The sequence below is a fragment of the Patagioenas fasciata genome, chromosome 6 (assembly GCF_037038585.1).
Source record: "Patagioenas fasciata isolate bPatFas1 chromosome 6, bPatFas1.hap1, whole genome shotgun sequence".
Classification (NCBI taxonomy): domain Eukaryota; kingdom Metazoa; phylum Chordata; class Aves; order Columbiformes; family Columbidae; genus Patagioenas; species Patagioenas fasciata.
Genome location: NC_092525.1, coordinates 34335598 through 34359448, shown reverse-complemented (window position 1 = coordinate 34359448; position 23851 = coordinate 34335598). Strand labels below are relative to the sequence as shown.

At 41.4% G+C, this 23851-nt stretch overlaps 1 protein-coding gene across 11 annotated transcripts; it reads right to left on the bottom strand.

Moving 5' to 3' along the window:
- Positions 1 to 221: 221 nt before the first annotated feature.
- MCOLN2 (mucolipin TRP cation channel 2) lies at positions 222 to 21909 on the bottom strand. Of its 11 annotated transcripts, none has more exons than XM_071810484.1 (15): positions 21725 to 21909; positions 18124 to 18286; positions 14958 to 15131; positions 11906 to 12050; positions 11270 to 11357; positions 10685 to 10781; positions 10129 to 10228; positions 9437 to 9552; positions 7923 to 8072; positions 6534 to 6635; positions 6299 to 6421; positions 3544 to 3750; positions 2110 to 2225; positions 1107 to 1215; positions 222 to 798 (listed from the first exon to the last, which is right to left on the bottom strand). In XM_071810484.1, exons 1-14 carry the CDS (start codon positions 21772 to 21774, stop codon positions 1146 to 1148), a joined length of 1701 nt encoding a protein of 566 aa, XP_071666585.1. In that variant the 5' UTR covers positions 21775 to 21909; the 3' UTR covers positions 222 to 798; positions 1107 to 1145. The 11 variants fall into 11 exon arrangements, with proteins under 11 accessions (XP_071666585.1, XP_065698163.2, XP_071666587.1 ...); XM_065842091.2 differs by having other exon boundaries at positions 18124 to 18283; XM_071810486.1 differs by lacking the exon at positions 21725 to 21909 and adding an exon at positions 21411 to 21682.
- Positions 21910 to 23851: the final 1942 nt, after the last annotated feature.

Genomic DNA, 23851 nt, shown 5'->3' with positions numbered 1-23851 from the left:
AAAAGAGTATTTACCTATAGCTAAGGTAGTAAGTTTAATTTGGACATGGTACACACCAAATAGTATAGACATAAAAGACTGAAAGCCAAAAAAATAATCCACAAAATACTTTGTTTTTTAGTAAAGCTGGTAAAGAAAAGATTGTGATCTATTAATTATTTGTGTTAAAATATTATACAAGAGGGAGAACAGTAATTAATTTGCACTTTTGTGCAGCTCTGTAATTTTACATACATTTATTTCAAGGAAATGAATTGTGCCAAGTAGAAATTACAGTCACAATGCCAAATGCATCACTAAGCAAAAAAACTCCTCTCTTCTCCCTGAATACTTCATCTTGAATATTTTTAGCACAGAACTATTAAAAAAAAATACATATATTTTCAAGCATTTTTTTTTTCTGTGTTAACAATAGCAATTGGTCCAAGGCTGCTTTCCCTCCTTCCACAGGTGAGTAGCAAACAGAGCTCCCACAGACACTGCTCCATTATCAGCCTTCTTTAATGTAACAGACTTGGGGCAAGCATATAGAGTTCTTCACAGCTCTCCTCCAGATCCAGCTTCTGGGCTCTCCTCCTGGTCAGCCAGCTGATGTCATATTAGCAGCTTTTCTCCTCCCAACACCTTAATTAGGTAAGATTAGTCCATTCACAATGAGGCAGGTCCAGATAGTGGGTTTCATTGCAATTTGGAGAATTATTTTTCTCCATACAACTATGCTTTCTTTGCATATATTAGCAATGAACTTCTATGTGTAATCATCAATTAATAAGTATCAAGTTGTCATCACTCTGTTGTCTGCAAAGAAAAAAAAAATTCACAATTTTTAATTCAGCAAGAAATGCAATAGGAAATATTTACCCATACAAAACCAAGCTGAGCTATGATCCTTGTGTTCTCTGCTCTCCAATTTCACTATAAAGCTCCAATACCCACACAGGGACAATCAAGCAGGAACAGCTTCAGTAGTAAAAGCTCTGGATTTGCACTCCAGCTGCCAGGCTTGTGCCCTCAATACTCTGCAGTGTATTAGAGTAAAATATATGTTCAAGCAGACAAAAATCTCTTATCCTGCACAATGACTTATGTGAAACCTGAAGCTGTACCTGGCTGGAGTTCTTGTTAACTCGTTGGCTTTCAAGTGTTCATAGCAACTTGCTGGGGTACCTGCCCATCATCATCGCACATGCTCCTTTTTGGCTATGAGGTTTCCCTCTGTCAGAGTACATCCAAAGTATAAAGTTGCATTTTACAAAAGCTTCAGCACATAGGTACACAAGCATCCTACTGCTAAAACAGGATTTGTTACACCATCTGGGATTGAACAAGTGTTCACATTCAGCTCTGTCCTTTCTCCCATAGCTTCACTTCCTTGCACAGTGCTCACAACCATTCTGTGCACAAGCAGGAATTCTCCTGGACTGCGTAGGGACAGTGACAAGACCTTTCCACTCCCAATGAGTGATTCAGAGGTACGTTATGTTTCCTTAGAAACAGAACTCAAAGAATAAGACTTCCACACCAGCACCAGGCGAGACATTCACCTCTCAACAACTCTAACTTAAATAGGAACACTGCTAAGACCTCCAAAGGTTCGAGTTTGGTGGCAAAGGGACATTTACAAGTGTGTTTCCAGTATTCTGACAGATGGTATGGAATGAGTTTGCCTCACAGACACAGCACAGCTTCAGGATACATACCGGTCCTTGGCTGAATCACATTCTCTTGCTTTCTGCTACTACTCCCAGCCTAGGGGAAAAGCTTTTTAGAAACAGAAGACTTGCAAAACCCTAAGAAGCAGAGACTTAGTTTGCTCTTGACTCCTTAGCAGTTGCATGTTATACCCTGCTGTCCTCCCATCAACTTCTACCAGTTTCTGCATGGTAGTTTTGAAATGAGCAAAGCACTGAAAACATGTTTTTAAGCTCAGAATTACCACTGCTGCACCATCAGTAGACTGAAGATCTAACACCAAATAAAACACAAGAGGAACAACAGATTCCAAATACTCCATGGGCTGAATTCCGGATGCTCCAGCATTTGTAAAACTTTGCTGCAAGAAGTTAACTGGTATATTTAATGTTTTTATTAGAAGTACAGTCTACTGACCTCCTACAGCAGCAGAAGAATGGCAGAGAAGTACTTTCTTTTCTGTAAGCAACACTGCCATGGTCTTTTAGAAATTCATGCAGATCTGTTACTGGAAACCCACTTTGTTGGTATTTCTGAAAGAGAAGTACTTTATTTAAAACATGTGAGAAGTTACCGGCCATGAAGTGTTCTAAATTTTCCTCTAGAGTGTGATAGACACAAAACAGACTATTTGATTCATTTGGTCAGTATTGCTGGAGGAAGGAAAAAAATACAATCCCATCCCAGAAGTACCACATTTGTAGTTGGTGGAACAAGTCAATCTAAGTGACATAAAATTCATATTATTCTCAGATTCTCTTACATTTTGCTGGCTGTCCACAAGACCAAGCCAGTGATCTCAAGTTGTACTGGTACTGTATCTCCCTTGTTCACATCAGCTGCTGTGCTCCCTGCAAGTGCCCTAGGCTCATTTTCCCCAGGAACCCCAGTGCTGGATTTGAAGGGCCTTGAAGTAGATGTTCAGTATTGCCATGCTGCAGAAATGCTCTGCAAAACAGCAGTTCATCACACTGAAGTGGCTCCCCATTGACCCACACAAGGTGCTTGGAGGGAAGAGGAACAGTAAAGTGTTTTGCAGGTCAGACCATCCAATAAACTCAGATGCGCAGACAGCTGAGTTATACTTTAAGCTCTTGCTCAGTCTGGAAGTTGTGGTTCATGTCAGAACAGCCTTGTTCTGCTGGCCTGTTTATCTGACACTAGGACAAGAAAGAGACAAGAGCTGAGGAGGATGATCTGCGTTGCCTTCCCACCAGTTACTGCAGCTACCAGGAGCACAAAAGAGAGACAGCACTGGAGGACAAGAACAAAAGGTAATTACCAAAGACTTCATTTCGCTTTCAGACAGTTTATACTGGAAATGGAGTGTGCAATTTTAAATTGAACAAGAAGTAGTGGGTCTTTCGGAAGACATTTCCTTTTAACCACACATTTCCAAGCAGTACATTAAGCAAGCCATTAAGCAAATGAATTTAGAGTTGTCTGCTTGGCCCTTGCCACACTCATGTCAATGGGATATTCTCCAAGATGCCAGCAAACCCCTTCCTGACCTCAGCTTCTGGTGGTATGAGAAGAAGTGTTCACTCCAAACAAGAATTATTCAGCTCTTTCCACTCATCCTTCAACTTGTGTTTCCATAAGCTGTTACATTTTGAAGCCAAGTGAAGCAACAGAAAATACAAAACTGGGACACACACTAAGGATGATTTTCCAAGCCAATTATTGCTTAGTCATTTGGATGACTACCCAGTCTTCACCACAGACTAAACTACAAGATTTTAATAGTCTCACCAGTCATCATAACTAATGCTAGATAGTATGGTGTTGAGTGACTCACAAGAATGAATACAAAACTGATTAGAAGTGTAATGGGAAAGAAAGCGGTTTTACCTTTATGGTGTCGTAGGAGTCAGTAATGAGAGCAATAAAGAGGCTGAGGATCATGTATATAAACAGACTAATGAAGGAATACAGATATAACCGGCTGAACACCCACACCAGTGTGCTCTTCTGCTGGATTTGAGCAAATGTTGCAAACATATCATCACCGTTGACCAAAGAAAACAGACATTCAGCCACTGTGTTCAGATCTTCAAACTAGAAAGTAAGTACAAATTATTAATAGAATGTGTAGGTCAAACATCCAGATTAAAGGGAAAGTGAAAGGTGTTATAAAAACAAAAGAAATTTTCTTCAGGGTTTTAATTATAGCAGATGAAAAAAGTCAATCCAGCCAATCAAATGCTACCACACTTCTATTCCTGTACATTTGGGCCAAAGCATACACATCAGTAACAGAACCATGCAGAAATACAATCTTGGCTAAGCATTATACATTTACATTAGGAATAATAATATTTGTTATCAAAAAATAAACTTTCAATGCTCAACAGGCAAAACACCCAGTAACTGACCACTACAGAAAGTTTAACAAATTTTAAGCTGTTTTACACCTGCAGAAAAATATCATTCTGTTTGCCAAAACATGTAGATAAAGTGATTTCACAGAATATATACAGTAAATCAGCAGCGTTATGCTAGGAACAGAATCCACATCCTTGGTTACCCAGCTCTGCAGTGTTACTGGAGTAGGAGTAATAAATCAATATTGTATTAAGAAGTTAGAGATAGCATGCAGCCTTCTGACCTCAAATGATCTAAACCACATTTGTCTGGTGAGAACATCATCTATCTGTCATTCAGAAAACCCTGAGCTGTAGGTAAAAGCTACTAAGCACATCCTGGACAAAATCATGGTTTAATTTCAAGGACATCCTCTTAAATTCTTAATTCCATTTCCCCAAGCAGGAACATGCTCTGAGGCTAAGCTCTATTCAGCAACCAGGTGAGTACGCTTCTCACCATCACTCTGTGCCTCCAAATAACTGGATTTGTTAACTATACTTTACTTGACAATATTAATTAATGTACAATATTTTAATGTAGTTATTATCAACAAAGCAACATTACTACACTCACTTTAATTTTGGTACTATATTGAAAACACATTGTCAAGAGGCCTATGTTTGTAAGAACATAGTGTCGCACATAAACAGCAGGTCTGGTCTTACCTATGGCTTTTTTTTAATTAATCTTTTTATTTATTTTTAGACCCATTATAAGACTCAGCAGCACATTCTCTGAGAAGAAGGTGTCCATAGCATGGGTAATTCTTGAGTAATCCACAAGTTTTGATTCATAGGTAGAGAGAAAACTGCTAAGGATTGCTCACACTTACAAACCCCTGGATTGACATAACACGAAATCCAGGGTTACCACTCCCTCTCTCTGTCCACAGAAGAAAAAAAGTATTCATATGCGTTTGAGCCAAGATCTTCAGTTTTGGAGCACAGGGACCCTTCTCCTGCAGACCTGCACGGCAGAGAAAGCAGAGAAGGCTCTTCCTGTTCCCTTCCAGGGAGGCTCACGCTGCCGAGCGCCCAGCGGGGCTCTGCGCGGTGCCACATCGCCTTCCAGCGGGGATCGGCTGGAATAGGAAACCCCGCAGCTACAGCTGCCTGCCTTCCTTCACAGCGATCTGGGAGATTTAGCAAGAGGTAACACCTTCACAGGTAAGTATATTGTTTACTGCACTTTCTTTTGCTCAGATAATTAACATACTTGCTGCAGGGAAGCTACAACAGTAATTATGCTGTGCCTGTTATAAACAATTAAGCCTCTAGTATGATCAAGGATCTCACAGATTACCATGGAGAAATGTATTGTCATCAACTTAAAACACGCGCAGACTGAACAACTACATTTCTCAAAACAGAGAACTGCATTATGTTAGAGGAATCAGAGCTCTGGGGGTGCAAAAAGCTGAAGCAAGAACTGCAGCCTGTATCTCTTTTACAGTATATACTGCGTGTAACCAGAAATCAGAATTAAAAGTCATGCATTCATTACTGATTAAAGGACATCTAGAATTTATCACAACAGGAACGTGCCTTTTTTAAAACTGTCACAGAAGAGCATCTGCCAAGAAACAACAAACAAGTTTTGCAGATCTTTTTTGCATGTGTTTCGGAACATACAAAGCCTTACTGCTGTATCCAGGTTTCAGATAAGATGAAACACCAGCCACATACTTTGATACCAACCTTAAAAAAAAAAAAACACACACACAAACAAACCAAAAACAAACAAAAAACCCACAAAACCAACACACTAACAACAACAACAACCACCACAACACAGAACACAAAGGAAGCAAAGTAAACAAGACAAGCGTTCATCCACTCCTTTAGGAGTCAAGATTTAAGAACTGAAGCTACATGACACAGGGAAGATTTGGAAAAACAAAGTCAGAGTCAAGGAGATTCCCCAAAATGTTAACAGAGAGCTGATGCCTCTAACCCAACCGAGCTGAAATTGCCAGAAGAGGGCGAAAGAGATACAGATCAATTTACCTAAAGTACCCAGCCTAGATAAACCTAGAGTTCAAGCACACAGTGAAAGCAAGAACACGGTTTATTTTGTTAAATGGAGCAGGTGACAGGAGGTACACATGGAAGAACTCCTGTGTTCTTCAAGTTAAAGCTTTTAAACAACAACATGAATTTAAGACCTATTTCTGCTGTTATAACCAAGAACTATACACACAGTCATTCACACATCATTAGACCAGGAAAGGAGTACATACCTTTTCATGATAGGGTCCCAGGACAATCCAACCACAGAAAGTATAGCCAAGATATATCATCCCAGCACAACAACAAAATCTTAGCACTTTGGGCAATGATGCCTGCATAGTTAAAATGAGCACCTACATGTCAGGTTGGAAGCAAGGAGAATGGGAAAAAGCGACAAGTTAGGGAGACCTGACTAAGAGCGATAACTATATGCTTTAATTGTTGAATATTTTAATCCAGCCTTACATTGTAGGTTTGAAAATATCCCAGGTATCTGATGACTCCAACCCAGACAAACAAAGTTGATGTTCCAAGTAAAATACTGCAGACATCATAACTTGTGAGGTTCTGAGGGATCCAAACAGAGCAGGTGGTCAAGTTACAAAGCAGTAGGTATGTCAGCTTGACAGCTATTCAAGTTTCAGCAGTTCAAACAAAGAAAGCAGGGCAGTTCAACTCAAAGGATGTTGCCACATCACAAAAATCAGACCAAAGTGAACTGCAGTTATTTACCAAGATCACCCAAATGCAATAGTGCTGCAAATGAAAGCACATCTATACTGATATTACTGTAGTTTTGCATGAATACCTAAAGCCTTTAGGTTGGTTATGACACAGTTTTAATATTAGATTGAATGTCTCCAAACTTTTATTTTTAATAAAAATGTTAATATATGCTATTGTTAGGCAAACAAGCTCTCATGCACTATTTAGGAAAACATGACCCATCATTTAAATGAAAAGTGAGCCTCAGGACCACAGCCCTTTCCATACTACATGCATTTACATCTCTGAACAGGTTGACAAGCTATTCAGGGCCTGAACATCATTTTTTGCTACCAGTCAAGTTTGTAACCAATTATACTTGCATCTTACTTTAGAAGACTAGAACTGTTTGAGGTAAGCATGAGATACCCATCTAGCTCAAGATTTCCTACCCTTATCTGCTACTTTGCCATACAGTGGTAGGTTCTCAAGTGCTTCCTCTGAAGGCCACTCTGGCCATCTGCCCTTTGAGCTTTAGTACATATAAAACCTAAGCAACACACTACCTACCCTGGTTTTCCCAGAATACAAAGCTTTGTGAACACGTTAATTGTTCTATTGTGAGAAAACAAAACAACAGCAACAACAACAACACACACCACACCAAAAAGACAACCCTCCCCCCCACCACACACACACAAACCTCACAAACAAAACACAAAAACCAAACCAAAAAAACCTGAAGAGCTGCCAATTGGACAAAACACCTTGATTTCAGTAGGTCTAGACTGGGAGGTCAAGGTCCCAAGTTGGGTTTTTTTCTGTTTGTTTTTGTTTGTTTGTGGGGTTTGGTTTTGTTTTGTTAGAAATTGTCTATCTACAGTTCCTATACCAGGGATTAGGGGACTTATCACTGTGAAAATCAGATGTTTAAATAGCTTATATGGTCTTACTGAATGACTTTGAGGAAAAGGGACCGAAACCAGCTATCAGTCAAACTAGCACTAGGAAATGAAGAAAAAAGCACTAGTGAAAGTAAATAAGATTACTAGTGACTATGATAGCTCACTTTCATTTGTCCCCAAGTTAAAACACATTACACTTGGTTGTAACAATATTAGTATTTTATCGGAGGTATTAAACTCTCACCTTGGCTTTTATTTCCATTTTTAGGATTGACCCAATGATTGTCATCACATCACTGATAATTACCAGGACATACCATCCATTTATGAACTCCAGGCGGTCAGCATGACAGACATGGCGCTTATATTTCTCCAAGAAGAAGTTCACAAATCTCTATTGATAAGCATGTAGACATTTAGTTACAGGTCACCTTAGATGAAAAATATGTACAGATGCCTTGGTAGTATAGCAAGGCTCAAATTTCACATAACCCCTTCCCTATAGTAGTTGCTGGAATAATAGCTTAAAACTCATTCTCGGTTGCAACAGAAATAGTAAAAATGAGATTGGTTTAGGCCAGTGAAAACCAACTTTTCACAGAACATCTGACTTCATAACCAACCCCTGCTAGCCTAACCATAGCTTGCTGTCCCTTTTTTAGCCCCCTCCATGGAAGTTTCTATCCACCTCCAACAGAGCAAGGCCACTCAACTAAAGGAGGGGAAAAAGAGAATTAGTAACTCAAATACAGCTATAAGGGAAGTGCTCTCATTTCCAGTAGACCTGATAATATCTCTTCCCACACTCAACACCACCTATCTGCTTTCATTTGCTCTTTTTGCTCATGAATAAATGTTAATGTCCCTATTCCTGACAGCAGTTTGGCAATGTCTTTGCTGAATTGTGTCCTCTTCACACTTGTCTTGTTTACAAGCTACAGAAAGGATATATTGAACAAGATAAGTATCTGTGCTTTCATACCCTACCTATCCTGAACTCTTCTCCCAACTCCTGCAAGCCACATACTTGCAAAGTCTGTATCAATTAACAGTTATACACTGGTACATCTCAGGGCACAGCTTGTGTTCCTACATCAGTATTTGGACCAGAAGAACTGAGTCTGCATATATGAAGCTCTGCAAGCAGCTTGAGGTGAAGTGGGACAGGGTTAGTCTCAGTCTACAGAGGAGGTTGAGCAGGGAAGGTGACAGCAGATGGCGATCAGGGATTGCAGAGGAAGGAGGAGAGAATAACTGAAAAGGGGTGGATCCAGCCCCAGAAAGACCAAAAATCCCAACCAGAGTTAGACTACATGCCATGCTTTACATTTTCTCCAGTTAGAGCTGGCTTTATGGGATGTTCATTAAAGCATTATTTTATGAGAAGCCTTCTATGGGAATTCTACTCTGAAACCAGGAAAGGAAGAATTCATGTTGGAACATGCAGGATGAGTTGGCTGTTAGCAGCACAAAGACTCAGAAGTTTTTTTTCACATAAAATCCTGGACAAAAAATTAAGTCTCCTTTTGCCCTTGAAATAAGAAATACTTTGTATTACAGCACTACATAAACAGAAGTAAAAACCCATTGAGCTAGAAACTGTTCAGAGACATCTACACATTCTTTCTAGAGACACAGTAAGAGAGCAACATCCTGCAACAGATATACTACCCAATATTTCAAAACACATCACTTGACAAGACTAGCAGTGAACAAGACAGACAAAATAATCATTGAGATTATGAGCACTGTACTTACTTTTTGTAGTCTCAAGGCAAGAACAATGGATCGTGTACAGAGGATGAGAGAAGCAAAGCAACTTAAAATGACAAATCCATCAAAAACTAGAATATACTGAGTGTTTTTCTGGAGAACTGTAAAGAATCAAAGAAAGGAAGTAACGTTAGTTTTTTCACATCTCTCTGAGCACCAATTGTTACAAAATGTCACATATTTTGCATTCAAAACACTCTCACCTCATAAACAGATGAGGTATAAGTACTATTTCTGCCACTATGGAGACTGGGTCACAAGAGTGAAAGGCATGTTCAAGTTCTTCAAAATAAAACCAAGGATGGGTATATCAGTATAACCATCCCCTTTTTGCACTAAGTTCATCAGTTCATCTGTACTCCAGTGTTAGAATTACACAGAGTAAGAGAAGTGTAGACTTTGGTCCATACCAACATTATTAAATTGAAACAAAACAAGAAATCCCACCTCTTATTCCATGACCTGAAATCAGAAATTTATTTGACTTTCTATACTGTATTCTTTTCATCCACAGGTTTACAAGCCATCATGTGAACCCAAATCAGACATTTTCCTTGGCTTACTCATATCAACTGATGAACAGGACGGGGAATGTCTTGCTAGACAGATTGCTATAGAGCAGGGGAAGTGACAGGAGGAGATGTGCTATTATGCAAACACACATGCACCATACTTACTAGAGCCAAATACGTGCCAGTCTTTACATTCTTGAATATCAGTGTCACTATCAAAATAAATTTTGATTTTTCCACTGTGGGCTCTGTTATTGAAAGTTATCTGGAAATACAAGAGTAGATCAGAAATGAGCTTAACAAAATTTCATTCCATTGAAAAAAAAAAAATCTTGGTAAGTGCTTTGACATAATATTCATTAGTATTTGTTCATCAGGTAAGCTTTGAGAAAGATATCACCAGGAGTGTTCATACAGACATAATTTGAGGACATGTCACATATAGCACAAAAAGCAGTATTCCAAGAAGCCAAACTTCAAGTTTAACCTTTAGAAGAACAATGATTATTTATCTTCTTCTCAGGCTGTGAAGTTACCAGCTGGAATATGATATAAAATAATATTGTCCCATGGTAACACCGTTTCAGCAACCTTTGGGAAGGAAGGCTAAGGGCAAAGACATGCTCAACTGGTTTTGCCTCACAGCTGAAGTATAAGGATGATGACTACCCCTCAGCTTAAGATCTTGTTATAAGAAGTGCCATACCCCATATCCACTTACAGTATTTTGAAATGCATAGCAGTCGGGCAGTTCACGGGCATGGATGGTCTGTAGGGCAATGCCTTTTAGCTTGAAGGAGATTTCAACCTGTATAAGCCTGAATGTTTAAAAAAGTGTATAAATATATCACAGAATCACAGAATGTCAGGGATTGGAAGAGACCTCGAAAGCTCATCGAGTCCAATCCCCCCGTTGGAGCAGGAACACCCAGATGAGGTTACACAGGAAGGTGCCCAGGTGGGTTTTGAATGTCTGCAGAGAAGGAGACTCCACAACCTCCCTGGGCAGCCTGGGCCAGTGTCTGTCACCCTCACCGTAGAAGTTTCTTCTCAAATTTAAATGGAACCTCCTGTGTTCCAATTTATACCCATAGCCCCTTGTCTTATCATTGCTTGTCACAGAGAAGAGGCTGGCTCCATTCTCATGACACTCACCCTTTACATATTTATAAACATTAATGAGGCATATGTAAATACACACAAACACATACACAAAGCAAGGAAGCCACACAACTCAGAATCCACGATGTTCATATGGAAAGACAAAGTTAAAAATGAAAAAAAAAAATCCTCACCATCACTTTACCTGTAAAATTCAAGATTGAAAAAAGAGGAGTTCAGTTTCAGTTCAGCCCTCTTAGCAGCTAGCTCCTGTGGCTTTAGAAAGATACATTCTGGAGGGAGAAAAGGAAGAGCTGTAACCTTAAAAACTTCATAGAAAGCAGCATAAAACTGAGGTAATCAGGTTGAATGGCAAGTCCTAATCAGGCAAAGTATTAATTTTGAGCAAATCTATCCATAGAGAGCTCCAGCTGGTAGGATCAGAAGAGGTTCATGCAGTAAATTTTGAGAGGCTAACAGCCCTGAGAGGTGGTAATGACACCCACCCACCCACCAAAGGCACAGACAGACCAGCATCCAGAATTTTGTTATTTGAGCTTTCTGCATGGAGGGGGAAACAGACACACAGAAAAACCCAAACCAAAACAAAACAACAAAACCAAACACACACACAACCCACTAATGACAGCAGTTAAAAAGAGCTTCCTATAGTCTACACAGTCACCATTTCTAAGCAGGTAATAAACAAGAGGGGAATAGACAAAAGGTATGTTTGTGTTACTATAATTGCCATGCAAAAAGCCATTGGTATTAAACTTTACTGATTTTACATTGGAATATAAGTACTCCACAGCAAGACATTTTTAGTACAATACTATACCTGTTTCAGTAGAAACATCTATGTTCAGTGTACCATTGGAAGGAGGCATCGTGCCTTTCCTGTACTGTTGTTTACAGATTTTTAAACCTGATCCTTCATGTTCATAACCAAGCGTCCCCAGGGATATGTTCTTTAATTGCTTGTACTAGTTTAAAAACAAAACAGAAGTTACAGATATAGTAGTCTCTCTTGCATTAGACAGTAACTTGCCATCTCAAAGTTCCATGTATCAATATAGCTTTTTACCTTTTAAAAAAAAAAAAAAACTAAACACAAAACAATCATTACTTTCACATAAAGTCCATAAATTGAGAGTGGATAGCTCACAGGAAGAAGAGAGGGCTGCTGGCCACTAATTAGTAGTGATTAGCATTCTGATGACACAGTGACTGGGAGCCCGGTACCTACTGGGCTGCCTGCAAACGATGATCCGTGTGCCAGGCAGCAAGCCAGCAGACAGCTCTTAATTAGATTCCTGGCAGGGACTTCAAGGCAGTATTGCTACTAACCACACACAGTCCTGGAGTATCTTATGTATTTATCTCATGAAGGTGTCAGTTTTCACACCACTTGAAACTTGATTGCTTTATGTACAATCCAAGTCACAGTTCTCATCAAGCCCACCCCAAGAGTAAAACCAAAGCTGTTCCCTGTGTGACTACAGAAGAGGGAGGCCACGTATTCACCACATAACCAGCAACTGTGGAACATACAGAGACCTTGGGCAGCCTCCAAAAGTAATTTAACCTGCCTGCTTCACACAGAAGGAACCGAAAATTTGCCTGTGAGGAAGGCAGTTTCTTTTTCACTTACTCTAAATACAGCAGAGTCACCTTCTTCATATGTTAAGGCATGCTTGAAAAAAAGACTAGAAGTTGAAGTGAATGAAGCTAAGCCAAGTCAAACATTGTCCACACACAGATCATCACCAGTGAACTCCATTAAAGGCCAGTCCTCTCCTGACTTGCCTTCCACATATCCTCAGTATCTGCTGGAAACAAGAAACCTCCTCTGATCTTCAGAGTCACAGCTTCCAGCCCTGCACAAACCCCGGGGCACAGCTCTCCCTCTGGTTCTTGACTCCTCAACAGCTGAGGAGATCAATGACTAACCATGAACACAGTCATCTGCCAGCCCAGTTTGGCACCAGCTAACACTGTTCAAGAGAAGCCAGACGGACCCCTGGCCTTTCGAGGAAGAACGCATAAGCATTTAGTAATTAATTAGTTTTTATCATCACCTCACCGAGTGCAAGAGCTCAGGCCAGGCCTCCGTACCCTGTCACAACATTATCTCAAAGTAAACTAAGGAAGCCAAGTCTGACTAAGGCCAGTCAAGTGATTGGAAACAGTAGTTAGTCACAACTGCACATCCTTCTGAGGGCATCTCCAGATCACTGCATCCAACAGCCACTGCTCTGGCCACGTGTGCTCTCAGGCTCTGCTCTCCTGACAGCGGAGCATGTGGCTCTGGGTTACTCACATGCCACTTTCAAACAACACTACAAAACAGTAAAAGACAAAATTCCCATTTCCACATTTCTAAGCAGCCTCAGACAGAGTAGCCAGCAGAATATCCCAGTTCTCCAGGCTCTACCACAGGCATGGTACAAGCATAACAACTCCACATAGCTTCTTTGTGATAGAAGCTTCCAAAGAGACCCAGGAAAGGAGTGAGGAAAAGCTGTGTACTCTTCCAAGTGGAAAGTATGTTCTTTTCTTTTTCTTTCAGAGTGTGAAAATATCACAGTGGCATATTATACAAAGCCTAAAATTCCATTTTTACAACTTTAATTTTGCTGTTCACTACTACCATCTTCTGTAATATTATATGCTTCTGCTTGCCCCACCTGTTCAAACCCCCAACCACACATTTCAAAGTGAAACTCAAAACACCAAAACCTATGGCTTCTAGCTGCCCATCTCAAAACCAAAAAGCATTGTTTTTAGCTTAGTAGCCAGCTAGCTTGTCTCCTCCCGGAAGGCATCCTTTTAAAAAAGAAAAAAAAAAATACAAAAAAAACACCCCACCCCAAAAAAGGAAACACCAGTCAGTGTTTGCTTGGAGACACACTGGTTTTTTTTTTTTTTAAGTATTACACATGATAAAAAAGCCTCAGTAACACCACAGAACACTAAAGAATCCAGATTACACAAGTTTAAATCTCCTTAAAGGATATGTCTACAGTTATACATAGACATTTTATGAAGTGACCTTTTTCTGATGCCTGTATCACACATTGGCTCATTCTTGAGGATATAAAGCTATTATTGCTCTACTGTCTTCTATCTGGACTTCACCTCAGCCTTAGTGCCTATAAAAGAAGGAAAGTGAGACAAAGCAAGCAAGGAAGAGAAAAAAAAAAAAAAAGCACAGTTTATGGAAGAAATAGTGGTGATATTGAGAGGAAACGAAAGATGGTTTAAAGCCACTTTCCGTTCATCCCATGTGAACAGTTTCTGGGCTTATCATCATCCTCAAACATAAGAGAAGTTTCATTTTCCGGACACACACTCATTTGTCTCATGACTTCTAAATGTATTAATATTAAATGCAAAAATATTTACTGAATTTTCATCCTAGATTTATTCACTTTCCTCCCACAATTGTAAAGGGACTGTTCTTTAAAATACCATTCCTAACCAGGGCAAGTGCCTCTACATTCCTGGAAGTACCATATTCCCCATTTTGAGGCCTCTGGCACTCACTACAAAGCTGTGATTCAGCATAGCTCTAAGCACAAATTTTTTGAATACCATGCATAGGTATATTCAGGCCCATAGCTCTTCAACACAAGACCTAAACAAAAATCCCAGTTCATACAAAATGACTGATTTTCAAACTTTCTGCATTTCAGTACTATGCACTGAGTACAATTTTGGTTTAGATTTCTCCAAAAGAGACAAAAATGCAGACATCTACACTCAAAATTCAGGATATGCCACATATGCTGATTTGCTGAAATATCAAAACTGAAATCCAAGAATGGCAGCAGCAAACTGGAACCTTAGCTTTGGCTTTAGTACTGTCCGTTATAAACACACACACTTACCTGATTAATAACATAAAAAATGCTATCATAAGCATCCTGCTGTGTGTATATACTGCAGCTGTAGTCATCTTCATCAACTCCGGTATAGCCTTTCAGGAATAGGTGTTTAAAAGCAATAGTGTTTTCCTCTTTGAATGAGACTACCAACTGGTTACTCAAACCAAAAAAGATAAGCTGGAAAAAAAAAGAAAAAAAAAAAGATCAAATTTGCATTTTGAAAAGATCTTTGAATTATAATAAATACAAAACAAGGGTGCCTGTTGCTATAACTCTGCTAAAATAGGAGAAAAAACCCCACAAAACAAAACCCTGTTAACTAATGTCATAAGACCACTAAAGTCAAGGTTGCCATACATAGGGTAAGAGAAGCAGAAATCAAAGTCTTCTGCCAACTCTAAATCTTACAGTGCAGCAAGTACACAGCCAGCTAGGTCACTGCCACCTTTTACACATCCTGGACCAACAACTCTAACTGGAATTTGCCAAAACTTTTGTTGAGGATGGAAATGGCAGAAGATCTAACCTACAAATACAGCCTGGTAGCCCAGAAATACCCTGCTTTGCTATGGAACTAATTCCTGCACCTCCTTCCTACCTCTGGCATGGCACAGGATTAGAGCAAACCTGTGTGGGACCCCACAGCAACAACCACCATCACCTATCTGACCCAGGTGCTGGTTAAGGAGGCTGTAATAAGAATTGGCAGACAGCAGTTACTACTCAGGATTTGTGTTGCCCTACCAAACAGATGCTCCCATTCCTACCACCACCAAGGAAAACATAAATGGAGCACAGAAACTGAAAAAAAATCAAACAATGAGAGTTTCTTCACAGGCATAGTAGCAGGAAGATATCCCAGGCCCTAAAGAGCTAACTCTTCACTCTAGGTTTAAACTGCTTACTGACAGCAAATGTGAAAATGTCTCATTAATGCATGGAGTTTCCAAGCCCTACAAGAAACTGGCAGAAACAGAGAAGTAGTAAGAGTGAAAAACTGCAAGCAAAAGAACTGCGAACTTAGAAATCCCCCAAAGCAAACAGACTGGCTCCACTAACATCCAAATTCCTTCATGCAAAACAATAGAAACTGGAAAGCACACCTATTTTTTTTTCCCCTTCACCAGACTATGCCATCTTCTGTGCTAGACAGTAATTGCTTAGATCTGGGCCAGGCTAAAAGAATAGATGCAGCAGGACTATTTAGTGTAAGGCTGTTTGGTTGTACAGCTGTCACGGCCAGGACAGAGAAACAGCGACGTCAGCTTGGACAGGCATACACAGACTTCAGATTCAGAACTGAATCCTCAAACCAAGTTCTAAATAAATTCTATCTTCAGTTGACCAAAAAAACAAACAAACAAGCAAACAAACAAACAACACTGAGTGCTACAAATAAATCTGCAGCACTCCAGTTAGTATTGCAAAAAAAATCAGGGATCTTCCATCTGCAATACAGAGAAAACAGTCAGGAGGGTTTCCCCAGAGGACTCCCCAGGGGATTTCAGCATGGCATTGGATTAAAACTCCCCATATGGGACCAACGCCTCTTCTGCTTTTCAGTCAGGCACAGACACCCCAGCTGCTGCCCCAGACCACAGCAGCCACTAGCGTCACAACTAACAGGCTGGCACCAGGCAGAAGCAGCTAAAAGGAGGCTTAACTTATCCCAGGTTGTCCTGCAAGGGTGTTCCCCTCACTCTGAAGTAGAGATACTTGTTGAACTTGTCCATTTACTAGTAGCTCATGTTTTGAGACCTTCCTGCAGAGCAGCAATGTATTTTCCTTCAGAAACTCTATTTTCCTTTTCTTGTTGACTCCTTGCCTGGCACCTGAGCAAGACTTGGGATTGGCAAGAAAAATCTTAAGCAGCAACCCAAAAAATCTTGCAGCCTTTGAAAGCCAAGCAGCAGAGCATTCATTCTGCCCATGCAGGTTAGTGAGAGACTAGAAGAGCAGACAGAAAAATTACATGTTCCGTAACTCCTCCAGGAGTTTAAGTGAGTATGTTAGGCTAGATGGAAAGTACTGCACCTTTTCAGAGCCGTGTAAAGCTGCATTTTGTCTCCTTAATCACACACTAAGTTTACTGCCTGTCCTTGAAGAGAGTGCAATAACCCACATCTGAGGTGCAGCTGCCAGTGAAGCAGAATGGGAAAACCTGTCCCCTTACTTACACTGCTCACCCCCTCCCCCTCCGCAGCATAACACACACCCTGCTCCCAGCAGCTGCCGCATTTTGGGTCACCATGTGCCAGCACCAGTGTAAACAGCCCATTTCAGCCAGCCACACCCAGACAGACGGACCACGGCTGCAGCAGAGGCCGGACCTGGTGCCAGTGGGACCAGCGAGCCCGCCCCCTCTCTCCAGTGGGGAGATGAAGGGCAAGAGTGGTCAATAAAACACAGGGACGCACACACCGGGATTACACTTAGTTCTAGCAGGCAAGACAAACACAAATCTGGAATCCTGCAACTCAGCATGTTTTTAGGAGTTGTAGATTTAGCTGTGCCAGATGTCAGAATCCTGCATTTCAAAACTCCAGATACATAACTTCTACCTATACATGCGTCCCATTTTGGTTCCCTCGACCTCCAGTCACCATTTCTTACTGGACTGTAAGTTAACCAACTGCACTGTGATACAGTACAGCTTAAAAACTGCTTTCTTCTTTGGTTCCACCTCTCTAGGTATGTGACTGTTTGAAACGCATCATTTGGTGACAGATGCAAGGGGCACATTCGATTCTGCAGCCCCATCATCCCCAGAGACTGTAGCATTTTCACACTGAATATGTACATTTCAAGTTCCTAACTAGATTTCAAGAAACACCACTTTTGAAACAGTCCAGTGAACTATGACCTATGAACGTAACAGGAGGCAGAACACAGAGCAGCACTGGGACATCAAGCCTGAAGACAGTGTGACCTTAAAAACAGCAAAATACCTGGTCAAATATTGCCCCAAAATCTCCAGGAGGCTTTATTAATTTGGTTTGTTATTCTTCCCCCTCGACACACCTTTCATAGTATTTTTTCCCTCTGGACTGACGAAGGAAGTTCAAGTCAGTAACAAATATCCAGGGATGGCAATGGCCCAAACCACAGATCTGCTTCTCCTGCACATCATTGCTACACCTTCTAAGAGTAAAAACATAGTTAGGATTACCTGAGTAGTAACCATAAGTATCTTCAAAATCTGCAAAGCCAGTTTCCATGGAATTTGACGTCTTGCTCTGTATTTTTCACATGGGTTCATGAAGTAAAACTTCAAGTCTTCTTTCAGAGCTGCCTCTTTTAGATCTAAATCTGACTGAGCCATCATATTTCTGCTGCAAATAATAAGTTAATTAGAAACCAACAGAATGCTTTGGCAGACAATTTCCTCATATTGCAGTTTCGCCTCAGATCACCACATGACATGAAAAGTCTGTAACAGTTTTCTGTTTGTTTTACAGCAAAATGCAAGAAATATTTCCCTATGATAACATCATTAAAAATCATTCAATCACATTAGATCGCTAAAACACAAAATTTACACAACTAATTCTCAGGAAATAGGCATTAAATAAGCTGATTTGTAATAGTAACAGCAAATCTACATTTATATCTTTCTTAAAACTAAATATTTGAAATAAATAGAGGCCACCATTAACACATTTCTCAGAAAAACCCATATTCTACCACCAGAAAAAGGTATCTTAAAGATAAAACAACCAAAGCAGGCTTCACAGCAATGCTTCTGCTGTGAATATGCAGCTTTAAGGGTTAAACTCATAGTCATTCATTTCTTTAAATACCTGGGCATGTAAAAATAAGCACAGAGAACTGTTGTTGTAGGTGTCTTAAATCACTAAGCTTCTCCCTATCAGCTAAACAGGACATTGAAAACATTCCCCTCCTCCTCATCTTTTTAACCCTGTTTTCCAGTACCTTAATTACCAGAATCTTCCTACTTCACAAAAAGATCAGAACCAAACTTATAATTTTTCCTCCCTCCATGTATCAAGGTAGAGCAATCATATCTGAAACTGGCTACATAAGCTGATTATCAGTCCCATTTACCATCCAGAAAATTACTCCCCATGTTCTGAACTTTACAAACAACATTTTTCTCTCAGGGTCAAAACTGAGAACATCATTTCCAAGTTTTCAGATGCGTTCATAGTTATTTTTTTCTCACCTGCCTGAAGTGTATAGGTATTTAAGCCCGGACTGTAGACAACAAAGCACGTTTGATTTGCTAGAACTAGCTCTCTCATAAGAAGAGAAATGAGAATTAAAAAACACAGTAAAGTCAACACTGTGGTGTTTCCTCGTAAGAGGAACTGAAAAAAACCCTTTTTTAACATTAAAAGCACAAAGGTTATCTTTATTACACAACCTTAAATCAATCATTCACGAAGATGATGCGAGGTAGGCTGATTTTGGTTTTGAGACAGGAGAAACACTGGAAGATTTTTCAGAAAAATAAACTGTGAAGTACATCCCTCTTTAAATTTATAATAAAAACATACTGGACTAGTTTTAATAAAGTTTAAGATATAAAAACCTTGAAAATTTTGAACACATCTGACAAAAGCATATCATAATTATAGCTGTGAGTATTGTCTAAGGAAACAGGTACGTACGTGCTTCAATCCTGCACTGAGACCCAAAGATGCCGCTGCTCCTGTACCAGCTTCTCTTGAAGGGGCAGCAGCATTTGTGTGAGTACACAATGAACAAACACAAAACCCAGACTGAAAGTCATAGGAGTAGGTGGAAAAGAAAGAGGAAACAGAGCGGGTTTAAGCTGCATCTGGTCAAGACTTAGCACATGCAAGTATGACATGAGAACCACCCCAAGACTTCAGCAAAATCCTGGCCTAAGTTTCCAGTAAAAGCACATTTGAAGTGGCAGATCTTAAAAATCGAACAGTAAACCTTATAAGAAACACTATTTCCTTTGACATTCAAATACATACCAGGGAAGACACGGTGGTTTTCTCCAGAGTTATCTTTCACGCCCATACAGCTATTCTAAAAACCTGATGATGACTAATAACAATACTTTCACTTATACAACCCTCACTTAACTCCACTGGCTAGGGATTACTTTCACTGATGCCCTTAGCTGTAGAAACTGTGAGGAGGAAACTCAGCCAAGGAAAGCAAAATTCTTTTTCAGCTTAGGAGGAAGACATTCAAGCCTGTATCACTGTTGGGCTTTGTCTTCCAATAAAGATCAGGCATTCCCTGGTGTAATATCAAATAAATAATTCATTTGGCAATAGGTGAAATACAGCATTGTTTTCTATTCCGTTAATTTCCAGAATAGATTCAAGGTAACATCCAAATAAACCGCACTAAATCTGCAGAACTAGAACCTTCAGCTGAAGCATTAAAAAAGACTGAGTGATTAATAGCGACTTGCCTCATTTAAAGCAACTTGTCTAGCTCTCCCAGATGTTTATTAGCCCAATAATCTGAAAATAAACCAGACGAAGCACGTAGCTCTAAACAGAGTAACAGAACAATTCCATTCAGACACGGCAGTGTAATTAACACCACTTAGTAAGTTTCAATGGCATGTTTTGTAAAGTACTGATACAAGCAACTTTTTTTGTGAATGAAGACTAACTCCACCATGTATCTTTAAACGCATATGTAAGTGTCGTTAAGTGTTGTGCATCACGAAGAATAATTGTTACTAACTAAATGCTAAAAGCTGCATTAGGATAACCACCATTGCAATGCTGTATCCGGTACGACAATCTGTTCGGATATTGTTTTGTAGTGAGGCACTCTAAAGCTCAGAACTCTATTCAACGAAGAGGGTTCAACAGTAATGACTACCATTTACAGCTACCTACTTATTAAATAAACAGGAAAAGCACCATTGAATTAAGGAGCTAAAAAGTTACAGAGCACAGGCTCATTAAAAAAAACAACAACAACAACAAACTGTAATTCACTACAGGAGCAATACTAGCAGTGTCTATCAGAGATTTGTACCAGGAACATTTATCTACTGGAACTCTACACCTTAAAGAGATATTAACAGGATTGATGGGGAGGGGAGAAAGAATTAGAAAACCAAACAAACAAACCCACAAAAAGCCCACACACTGAGTTGGTTTCTACATATCAGATTGGGCAACCCCAGCTTCACTTTAATGATCTTTTCCTAAATCTACAACTCGCTCAGAGGAGCGTATGGCCTAGCACTCCTCAGGAAAGCAAGCACCAAGAAACTGAGGAAGTAAAACTCCTTTCACACAGCTGTCAACGTTACCCGTCCCTAAGTAACCGCAGGAGCATCAACGGCTCCGCTGCCAGAGCAGGCAGAGCAAGGGGTACACAAAACACTGCAGCTCCCGCTCTCGACCACAGCAACAGGAGAATGGGTCAGTTCTATAGCTGCTGGACAGCAGGACAACGCGAAGCCCGAGAGGCATAGCGGAGAGGACCTACCTGGTGCAGCAAACTTAAAACACTAGTTTGAGCAACACCTAAGTAAAACCTAATCTGGTGGCCGAGTGCTGCGGGGCGGGGGAAGGGCTCCTCTCCAGAAGCCGCCCACCCCCGTTCTGGTGCGGCAGGCACTCCCATTATCGCGGTCCCACACAGCCGCCGTGCCCCGAGCGGGGCTGGGGCCCGACCCGCGCCCCGGGTCGCTTTGCTCCTTCTCGCTACCGCAGGAGCGCCCTTATCTCCCGTCCCCTCCCCGCCGCGCCGGGCGGCGTGACCCGGGCGGGTAGCGCCGCGCCCGGCCCCGTCCCGCTCACCCGCTGGCGGGGGCCCGTCCGCCGGGCAGGTACTTGAGAGAGATCTCCATGGGACCGCGGAGCTCCGGCAGCCCTCAGCGGCTGCTGACCGGGCAAGGCGGTGCGGAGCTCCGGCAGCCCTCGGCGGCGGCCGGGGGGGGAGCCGACGCCGCGACCCGAGCGGCCCAGGCCGCGCAGCCCCGTCCCACCAGCTACCCCGTGTCCTGCCCTGCCGGCCGCACCGCCTTTATGGGCCCGGGCGGAGGAGGGCGCCCCGCCGCACACGTGCCCTGCGGCCGCCCGGCAGCGGGTGGTGTCGCTCCCTTAACCCCCCCTGCCTCCTCGCAGCAGCCAGCGGTGCCCAGGCTCGTGTTCAGTGAAGGAAGGCTCGGTAGTTGCTGTTGTAGGCGAGGAGACAACGTGCAGGGCAGACTCTCGGGTTCGATTAGCTACTACAGAGCTGGTCCTTTTGCAACTGAAAAGGTACTTAGTTCCTCAGAGGATGTGGTTTCATGTGGTTACTCCAAACGTGGGTGTTCAAAACAGAATATAGACTTATAGGAGTCTTCCTTGCAGCAACGGTGAGCTTTCTGTGTGCCCACTCGGTAGGGATAGGCGGTGTAGGACTCTGACATAACACTCTTGGATGATGCTATGTTTGGTTACAGTCACACTATCTATGTGAGAAGATGGAACAAAAGCCCAGACAAACATCCATGTTCAGTTACTCAAAATTAGCTGCAATAGCATGACAGGTTTCTCAAGACTTCCTCTGAAGCATCTGGTATTAGCCATGGCCTCAGGCAGGATGATGCCCCTGACAGAAGCAATCACAGGCACCTGTTTTTCCCCCATCTGCCAGAGCTAAATTACGCGTTTACACAGTTTTATTGGAAAGGTCTGAGTATATCTGGATTTGATTTCTTCCTGTTTAGTTGAGAATATGCTTCTATCCCATATGGAAACTAGTACTTAGAAACAAGCATGGCCCCCACCTCCCTCTTCCTCTCTGTGTAATTTCGTTCTGCTGAAACAGTAAGTTCTCACTACCTGGGCATATGTGAAACATTGGCATTGAAATGAGCCTTGGTATGAAACCAGCTGTTACTCAAGTTTAGCACTGTGCAACTTATTTTCATGAGGAAATACTGACTATCGGTATTTTTCAGGCAATTCTTTTCAGAGCCCAGAATCAAACCAAAGGAACTCTCTTACCCCTCCATGCCTTCTCAGACAGCACTGGAAGTCCTGTGTTCCTTAGAATGGCATTTTTAAGCATGATGAGTTTATCTGATGCTTTATATGCTTCTTTGCTCTCTCCACTTGCATTTTACAGTTCTATCTGTGCCTGCTTGATTGTATCAGCATAAAGATACTGATGTCTCCAGGATGCAGCGTTGCTAACATTGCTGATGTTGAGATCACTGATACTGTTGAAGTCATGAGGGCTTTTTTTAGGCTAAGATCATTGTTACACTTGACTCTGCAAGGCCATAACCAGCTCACAAAATAAGATTAAAAAGCCCCACCACACACGCAACAGCAGCAGCCACAGATGTCCTGACAGAGCTGCACTTTGATTCAAATGCAGCCAGCAGGCTAGAAAACACACAATGGACTGGCTGCTTCTCGGGTGAGCCAGATAGCCAGGCAGATGAACGTCCTGAACACCAAGGCTTAAGCAGATCAGAAATCTGGACAGCAAGCACTTAGATTGCCAGCAGCAATGCCAAGGAGAACGATACCTGTTTGAGTGTCTTGTTTTCTTTTGAAAAACCAACCAACCAACCAACCAACAAACAAACAAACCCAGAGATATCAAATACATAATACAAGCAGCATTATTTATTTTTCCAGTCAGAGCTGGAGTGGGTGTAAGCCAGTAACTTGTCAGGCTACTCTTCTTCTTCTTTCCCCCATGTAACAGCACTGCTGACCAGAAATATGCAATTGTTACTCTGTTAACTTTCTAAGCAGTTGTCCCTTCTTTTCCTCCCACCCCATCCTATCCTTTGCTTTACATGTCCACCTCCTAACTTAACATAGCCCTTCCCCTAGCTTCACACTGTGACCATGCCCATTACTATTTGAAGGCAAGTTGCCTTTCATCAACCATTTCCTCCCCAAGCCCACACAACTGTCAGCAAT